The 9,567-nt window shown below is 37.6% G+C and overlaps 1 protein-coding gene across 1 annotated transcript in view; it reads right to left on the bottom strand.

The window, feature by feature from the left end:
* Positions 1 to 5,143: 5,143 nt before the first annotated feature.
* The window catches only part of ASZ1 (ankyrin repeat, SAM and basic leucine zipper domain containing 1), a gene marked incomplete at both ends in the record, with an annotated part of 31,428 nt that continues 27,004 nt past the window's right edge, over positions 5,144 to 9,567 (bottom strand). Inside the window, 3 exons of the mRNA XM_084205433.1 lie at positions 5,144 to 5,290; positions 7,097 to 7,210; positions 7,629 to 7,734. Of these exons, the coding sequence (XP_084061559.1) occupies positions 5,144 to 5,290; positions 7,097 to 7,210; positions 7,629 to 7,734 (367 nt within the window). The remainder of the gene's footprint in view (positions 5,291 to 7,096; positions 7,211 to 7,628; positions 7,735 to 9,567) is intronic.

Here is a 9,567-nt window from a genome sequence, read left to right as displayed (position 1 = left end):
TCCGAGTTTCTCACACCCTTCTGTATTAACAGGAGCTCCTCTACCTGTGGCTACTGCATTAATGGCTTATCAATTATATCCTTTTCCTCTCCATTAGTCATTTGTCTCATCTGCATTCCAGCTTTATTGCTATTCAGATTCTTTCTCTCCAACCCCTGCACTTTGTGCTGGCCCTAGAGAAGCTTACCTCGGATCCATTATTTTTACTAACAACCACACTCTCACTATAGAGAATGACAAAACAGGCAAGTTTGGAAAGGAACCTGGGGGACCACATTGGTTTTGCATGGCCACATTTAGGTAGCAGGGGGTCACAGGAGTGGTTTCTGTGCAAAGGTGCCAGAAGCTTCCCACATGTCTGACAGAGCCAATGTCAGCCAGCGCCAAGATGAACCTGCCACTGGCTAAGGTCAAGCCCATCAGGGATGGCAGTTGCACCTATGGGACCACTATTTGATCATGCAAAAAAAAAAACCCTCTGCAACAGCAATTGTGCTGAAGAGTGTGTTAGACAACATAAGAGAAACAGCTGTGGAGACACCCAGGTCAGTGAAGAAACAAGCTCCAGCTGCCAGGGCAGAAATTCCCAAGCAGACCACAGTGAGTCAGGCTGTCCTCCTGCAGCCGACAGAGGCCCATGGTGAAGCAGAGATCCACCTGCAGTTCATAGAGAACCCCACGCTGGGTTGAATGAGGGTGTGACCCTGTGGGAAGCCCATGCTAGAGCAGGGTTGCAGAAGGACTTGTGCCCTACAGGGACCCACAGTGGAGCAGTTCATGAAGAACTGCAGCCTGTGGAAAGGATTCACGTTGAAAAAGTTCACGGACGACTGCCTCTCTTGAGAGGGAGTGCTGGTTCCTGATGCAGCATGGAGAGACTGCTAGCCTCCCTTGCTGCAAGAAAAGACTGAATCTAGAAATCTGTAGGTGTCTTCAAAAAGTATTATGTGCACAGTTTCTCATACAGTTAAGAAATCGTGCCATATGCAAAACAGGTGACAGTGGAGTAGCCAGAGCACAAAAAGCCCCAGTTTCTGCATACCTTCTGAAATCAAGCTGAGATTTTTCAATACAGTAATGAAAATAATGTAGTTAAACCTGTATTTCTACATTAAAAAAGACTATTTTCAGGAAAGATGAAGGCATGGAAGGCTCATCTGATTTTTTTTTTAAGAAAACCCCCACCAAACTCTTAAGTAGATACTACAGCCAGTAGCATATCTTAAAAGAACTAAAAATCCTTTCCCAGAGGTATCTCTGCAAGTCCCACTTCCAGGAACTATTGCTCTACATTGTATGAAACTACATCATTTGGATCAGGATAAAAACTAGAAGTAATTTATCAGGTATTACACCTGCTGAGATCACATAATTCATTTCATGTCAGTGATACCCCATTGTCATATCTCACTCAGATCTCAATACAGCCCCATTACCAGAAAATTCCTATTTCTGGAATAGGGGAATTAAAATTTTCAAATACACACTTTCCCCCCACCTCCAGAACAAAGAAATGACAGCACATGTCTTTAAAAGCAGAAATCTGCAGTTCAGATACCTGCTAGGCCTTCAAGGCTTTGTAGCCCTGCTACCTACTAAGAGATATCAAAACTGTAGTCTCTGCACGTAAAGATCCAAAACAACATTTGTAGTACTTTACAGTCTGTATCACTCACTACATTTGTAGTAACACAGGAGTTTTATTTGAGAAAGACAACCTGTAGCTTTTGCAGAACCGGTGAAACAGAAGGCAAATGCAAACAATCAGCTGCTCATGAGGAAGTGATAGCTTTGGGAAACACCTGTAAGGGTTCAAAGACAACAAAAGATAGAAGAATAAATTGTACATTTTAAGTCTTATCCTCAACAAGGCACTTGGATGAAATAAAAAGATAAACCAAACACATGCTGAGGGTAGATGAGAATAGAAATACACCCTCACTCGTTCTCAATTTAAGAATACACATACCCCAAAATGCTCTTTATTACTTGCAATTAGCTAGCAGGAATAATTAAGGGTGATGCCTTACAAAAGGCCAGGTACTGCACAAGCCAAATTTAAAGAGCAGGGCAAATCCCAAAGTACAGAAGAGACACAGTAAACAGCCTTAGACAGGAAAACTAAAAAAATAAATTTTGCAGTTCCTTCAGATCTCCACAGGATCACCCAAGGCCCTAATTTTACACAACAGCCTATAGATTCAGAAAAGGCCATGGTATGAATAATCATCCCTATGAAGACAAGTTAGGTATCCAATGATAGTTGCAAGTAGGAACCTCACTGCATCTTTAAACAACCAGGTATCCCACAGGATTTGGCCCAAGGTCCAATTCACTCAATCCTCAGCATCCCAATTTGCACTACTGTAGGAGGAGAACAGCAGCAGCAGGGCTGCTTTACCTGCTTAATACATGCAAAGCTCTTTAGGATTCTCCTCCAATCCCCTCATAGATGTGCAAATCATTGTATTCTTACTCTTCTGGGATAATGACTGCAATTTGATGACTTGCAGAAGGAGGCCTCTCAGCAGGGACATTTTCCTATGAAGGCTCCCTTAGGAGGTGCTGGTGGGGGTAAGAATTCTGAAAGTGTAGCTCAAGGGCCAGATGCTAAAGCAATCTTTTTCTTTGCTTCCTGCCCTATCACTACCATATTGTGACACCTTGTCAGAGAATTTGAAAGAGGCTCTGCAACAACATGAAATTGAATAAAGAATATTGAAATGCAGCATCTAAGCCCGAGTTCAGAATCCAAGAGGGTGAAGGCAATTTAATTTTTTTAAATTATATGGTATGTTAAAATATTCTTTGTTCATTTGCCTCTTAAAATGTCCTCCTCATGGAATGCAGTTTCTGATTGACCAATTAATGAAAACTTAAACTGGTTACTTCAAGACCCTTGCTTCTTGAGTGACTGGTTTATGGAATTTTGAACACTCTACTTGAACAGTACAGGATGCTGAGGATGCTGCTGGCATAAAGCCTACGCTTAACTCAAATGATGTTCACATGTGTGTTTGCAATTATGACTATAAGCATCAGAAACAGGTGATTCATAAGATAATTCAAAAAGACCAGCTTCTTCCAAATGTATTTTGGACATCATCTCCTGAAGTTCAGACCTCTGACTCTCTTCTCCAAAAAACACTATATTATAACGCTCACACTTGAAAAAAAATTACCAGAAACTATCATGCATTACTTTTTTCTCTGCTAAGTATTTTACACCAAAAGCATAATAATTTAGTTAAATACTGGAAAACCTTTCCTGAAGCAGATTTTCAGTTCAACTGCAAGAGCTCCAAGTTAAGCTTAAAAGGCCTCCAGCTGACCAGATCTTCAAATTGATGGAAAAAGAGTTTGAATTTTTGTTGTCTCAAATGTCAAGACCTACTAGCAGCAGGAAATGCATCTCTTGAAATGAAAACTATATTCAGTGTCCTTTGAAGTGGACTTGTTAATGCAATTTGTCACTTAAGTGGGGAAGTAAGGGCTAAGAAGCAGAATTGTTTGAAGGGCAGAAACCCTACGAGCAGTTGAAATAATTCCATTTAACTAATGCAAAAGTACATGTAGGAAACAGTCTGTACAACATGCCTGGCCACTCCCCCTCCGCTACCAACCCCAGAAACCCCAAACACCTTCACCCAACAGAAACTCCCAAAAGACATTAGGTGTCAAAGTTCTAGTACTACCTGTGAGCCAACCCATCACTAAGCAACTGTGTTTGAACTGCATTTTGAGCTGATTAGAGGAGGAGTAGTGTGTATATAAAAGGTGATGTTCCTTCCACAATACGTACCCTGTTAGTTGAGGATTAATTCTAAGGTAATATGAAGAACCAGAGAACTATTCTTTAAGTATTTTCTTCAATATACTTTGTTCATGCTGACGAAGTCTTCATTTCCACTTCTGGAAGATGGTGGTGCTGAATATAGCTTATCCCCTCTGACACTACTTTGGGAGCAGAACAGAAAAAAAACAACCCAACTTATGTTGTTTTTGCCTCTGGCCTCATCACTCTGTAGGATGTTCCTGGCATTGAAGGACGAAAGGAGGTAAAACAATTGCAGTAACAAAGAAACACACAAACACCCAATGCAATTCTCTAAATAAAGCAGAAAACAGCAGTAACAATGATTAGAATAGCACCCAAGTTTTTATCTTCTCCTTACTAGTCTCTAGAGGGAATACCAAAGGTCAAGACTCTAGACAATATTCTGAAAACTCAGAGACCAAGTTTCACACATCCATTCAGGTTTATGCTTTTTACACTCTTTTGTTTCATTTTGAAATAAAAGTTTTCCTTCCAAAATATTCAGCATTTTTACAAATGTTAACTGAAACCCACAAAAATATAACTAGTTTGAATTCACTTACACCAACTTCCTTTTCTTCCAACATACCTGGTTTAGTAAGTAGATCAAAACCAGTTACAAATGTTTCACTGTGGGATTACAAACACCTTTTTAAGTGGAGAAAATATTAAGAAAAAAATTGTAGCGAAAGACCAAACCAAGAAAAACCAAGCTCCTATGACTTCTAAGTTGTCCGCATTCTTACAGCAAAGTACTACTATAATCCTTTTCATAGATGTGATGAAACTCTTAATAGAGGTGAGTATCCCTAAGGAAGCAGATTTCAGGCATAATTTAAGTATCATAGTTCAATGGGAAATGACTTTCTAGACAAAATGCAACAAGATCTCCACAATTCTATTGATTGTGAAAAGAAAAAAATACATGCACCTCTGCAAGAGAAAAGATCTTTATCAACATAAAACTGAAAGTGCTACTTAAAATATTTTAAACCCTGCCAACCCCCAAAACACATCTGCATTATAATTTTAAATACAAACATGTGATAAGTAATCAGAATTTGCTTATATTCACCTCTGAACAAGTAAAAATAAAAAAACAAAACTAGTAATTAGTAAGCAATAACCACAGTTCTATGCCACAAAATGAAAAACAGCTTTGACAAGATTTTAGACCTACATTCTGTACCAACAATGAATTTCAAAACAAAACCCTAAGATGCTCTTAAGTAACGGTTTTAATTTTTAATAACTTTATTTTTAGATCAAAGTACATACTAGATACAATTACTACAGATATGATGAGAAACAACACTAAACTTAAATTCAGGTTCTCTTTGCTACTAATTTAATTACACATAAGAGAAAACCAAATCCAAGCAATGTTACCACTCCCATTTTTACTAATCTGTTTTCCAAGGTGGCTGCTTTTTCTGGAAGTTTCACTTGGTTAGGTTTATTCTTCTCTTCATACTGAGACAGATGTTAAATCCATGTAAAAAGTGCAGGGAAAAAAAAAAGTTAGTGTGAAAGCTTCTTAAGTAGATTATAAAGTACCCAGTCGTAAGAATTTGCATACATCTAGGATTGATATTACTTCTTTCTGTCTCTGTCCTACTTAATTTGAAATAAATGTGTGTAAATGTTCATCTTATCTGATGTTCAATTATTCTGTAACATATATGAGAAAAACAAACTGTTCATTTACAAACTTACTGAGGAGTAAGTAGTAAGTGCTACTATTAGATGCTACAAAAATCTAATAATTAAACAATTGAACCCTGACTGTCAAATGTTTTAACTAGCACTTCTGCCATTTAATTACTAAAAAACCCCTGTTTATTTAAAAAGAAAGTTATATAGGTAACAGATTAGACTTACTCAAAATTAAAGGGAGAGGGGTAAGTACTTAACAAGTGCCTTCTCAGATACATGTTGAATATGAGTAGAGCCTCGTCATAAAGGACAGCAGGATTAGGTTCTGATTTCCTACCTTAGTTTACAATGTTTAGAAGGCTGTCCCATTTACTGTACTTTCAAAACTTATATGCTAAGACATTTACTGCTGGCAAAGTCTTGTCATGACTAAGCTCAGCAAACAGTACTGAAACTTCAAGGGAATTTATACAAACATTTTATGTAAGAGGTTAAACTGTGTCACTTAGATTCACAGGTTCACAATAAATGCTTGGGTGCTCTACATTCAAAAGTGCTCCATCATAAATTAAGTAGCACAAAACTGTCTTGTATTAAAGTATTCATAAGTGAAATTCATAAAACATAACAGGATTTTAAAAAGAAGGATTTTCTTTCTTGAAGTAATTAGAAGGCTGTTTCACACAGGATACAAAGACACCATGCTTCGTCATGACAGCTGTAAAACCTTATGCACAGATAAAGTCAAGTGGCACCAAACCTGGAGCCCTCCCAGCCCTTATAACTGGCCTGCATTTATAGGAGGCAAATACATACACAACTGATGACTGCATATGCAAAAAAAAGGAATAAATAGCTAATAAGTTATTTGCCACAGTTGCTACCTCTTAATATATTTGGTGTTAAGTGATTTATTGGGAGAAGGCTGTTACATTACATTTAATTTACTTAAACTACAGGAAATTGCATTAGTAGCATTATACTCAGGTCTGAGTTCCACATGGCTTCGTTCAGCAACAGATTCCTTTCTGACACTGATGCTCCATTTACCCTACCCCAGCGGCCCTTCATTTTACCAGCCTGTTACTTAAAATGACCCCATCTGACAAGAGAGTGTCACTGTGTTGGCTTGAGAATGACTGATGTGGTGCTAACATCTAGCCTTGACCTCTCCCACCCTCTTCTTTTGTCACTCTGCAGAGTTATCTGGGATGCCTCCCATTCAATCCATAAAACCTTAGTATCTTCCTTGTGAGTCAATACTTCCAAACAAAAGATTCCTTAATGAAAAAGTAAGAGTGTAAGTATCCAGCATGGCCTCTATGCCACAGTGGTTGTCCAAGAGTACAGGGATACATTCCAATTAATTCGTTCGTGCAGTAGAAAGAAAAAAGGAGATTATGTTTTCTTTTGGAGATTCTCCACACTTCTGTGGAATATTAGATTATTTGTCTTTCTGTCCATGAAAAGGTGGAAGGGGGAGAGATCAATGCAATGTCCAAGCTAAGGCTAAACAGTCTTTGGCAGAGCAAGGTATGAAACATTTCCCTGACATATGTCACATTTGAGGTTGCATCAGAAACTTGTACACAGTACTTAAGAGCCTCACTCACACACACCCACCTCCACCACGAGGTCCTTCAGTTTGCCAACTTCTTCTCCCAACTTTTTAACATTGCAAATCACATCTTTGCAGACTTCAATATAACATTCAGTTGGTGCCCATTGCAGTACCATCTGTTAATAATTACAGGTATTTGCCATAATTACATAATTATAGATATTAATTTAGTATTCTACAGTTCATGTATATCACAAAAGACAACGCCAGGAAAGGTCTATAACTGCATTTATGCTGGGTTGTAATTGTATGATTTATGCACAATAAGCTACTACTCCCTAGCAGCCTTGGTTGGAAACTTTTGTTACCTTGACTCTCCCATCAGTAGAAACATGAAGAAACAAATTTATCTCATTTAGTAGCAAGGCCTAATTCTTTGAAATATAATAGTTTAAAGAAGTGTCTTTTAGAGAAAGAGCACTGGACAACTTTCTATAACTATGTAACAACCAAGATGGTTGATGAATATTCATAGTTTTTATTTTACAAGGTGGAATAATGCACTCTAAATCAATCTTCTGTTTGGTTGAATACCTTGTGAGAATTTTTGAGGAAATGGTTATTCATGGTCTGCACAGGAATGATCAGCTTACTGCACTCTTTATTCAGTTTCTGAAGAAACTTGAGCAATTCATCTTCACTAGAAAAAGAAAATATTTTATTATTTGTCAAATGCTGTAACGTCTTGCAAGCTGAATATCGCATACGAATTTTCAACACTGGCTAGTGAGTTAGACATGCAGTTTCATAACATATAAGAAACCCAGTATCATATTAAAAGTAAAGAGGTGTGAGACATTTAACATCTTAGCAAGTTATTGGGGTTTTTTTTTTCCCTTGTTTGTCCCATTCCCTCCCTCTCCTGTCCTATTTTGAATGACAATATTTCTGACCTACAGCTTACATTTTTGAGGTAGATGTGAGGAAAAAAATCTGGTTTCTACTTTGGAGCTAGGACTGAAATGACTAGGTTTAGGGTAACATAGTCTCCCATAATCTCAACAGAGATTATTACAAAATAAGAATTCAGTAATATTGGCTTGGCCCTTGGATCTGGAAACATATACCTCTGAGCCTAAAGTATCTGATGTTATCTATTTTAAAGAAAATTTTTACTTGGTGCTCAAACACAAGCAGGAAGTCAACTCTCAAAATTAGTCTTGACCCATGTCTCCGAAAAGTGGAGTGAAGGGTAGAAAAAATTAACAGATTATTTTCAGCTTTAAGTTTCTAGAGCTTCCACATGACACTGACTCAACTTTACTGGAATGTCAGAGAATTTTAGTCATAAGTCATGGTGCCGGCCAGAAACTTGTTGCTGTTCACCAGGAAGAGGGAAAGAGGGCAAGGAACGATATCATCCAATTGCTTTTACTGAGTGAGCTCTCAAACTGTGAAACTCCTGAGAAGTATGTGTATCTCCAGTAGGAAAGTGTCTGCTAACTCTAAGATATTTGGGTCAATAACAGGCAGGGCCAAAACAAGAGACAATTACAAGTTGCTACTGCAGAACTTCTTGTTCTGCAGAGCCATAGTATCTGAATAAACTAACTCAGACTCCAACATTCCTCCATTCCCTAGGCATCAGCTATTAAATGCAGACATATAACTAAATGCAACATACTCACACCACCTGCTTCTTTCTTCTGAAGTCAAAAAGGTATCCACAAAATTTGTCAAACAGCTAAACTAAGCTACACGCCAATGCAGTGTGTGTATCCAAGTGGAGATGGAATTTAAGCCATTGAGTGCCATAGAGTGCTTTCCTTCAACTTTGGGCACAGGATCATTAGTGAGTATAATTTCTGTCACTGCTCAGGACATCTGTGATTTGCAATAGTGCTGAACTGTTAAGACTTTAACATTTAACACAGAAATAGAAAGAAACATTAATTGGTATGGTAGAGGTTTAAAACCAGTACTGGACATGAAGATGGAGAAGTACAAATGCCTATTAGTTTGTTTTTATAAAATAAACTATTGCTTGTTTCAGAACAATGTAACTGAACTGAGTATTTTAGGTAAAGAGCCCAAACATTAAACATCTGGAGATAGTCTAAAAGCTTCTCCCACATTACTATAGTCAAGCCATAATCATAAATACTTTATTCTACTTAGATAACTTTTTAGCTGGCATCTTTTGTGTTTCATTACAAAGGAAATTATCTTTCGGAATTCTGGAAGGATTCTTGGCAAATACAAACTATGTCATAGGCTTGAATTAGGGAGGGGGAAAAATGAAAAACATTTATTCTATTATACTACTTCACTACACCATAGTTCTTAGAAAAACTCCCCATTTTTATAGAATTTTATACCTGTTCTGGTGACATGCTCTTATATTTAGAAATAGAAATAATGTTTTCAAAAATTATCACTTTAAATAAGAATTAATGGCTGTCAAAACCTCAGTGACTACACAGTGTGGACACTCCCTAAGTTTATAATCAATCAGTTCAAGATTTTCTGCTAT

Source organism: Fringilla coelebs (genome assembly GCF_963513975.1).
Source record: "Fringilla coelebs genome assembly, chromosome: 5".
NCBI lineage: Eukaryota > Metazoa > Chordata > Aves > Passeriformes > Fringillidae > Fringilla > Fringilla coelebs.
This window is presented reverse-complemented; position numbering and strand designations above follow the sequence as displayed.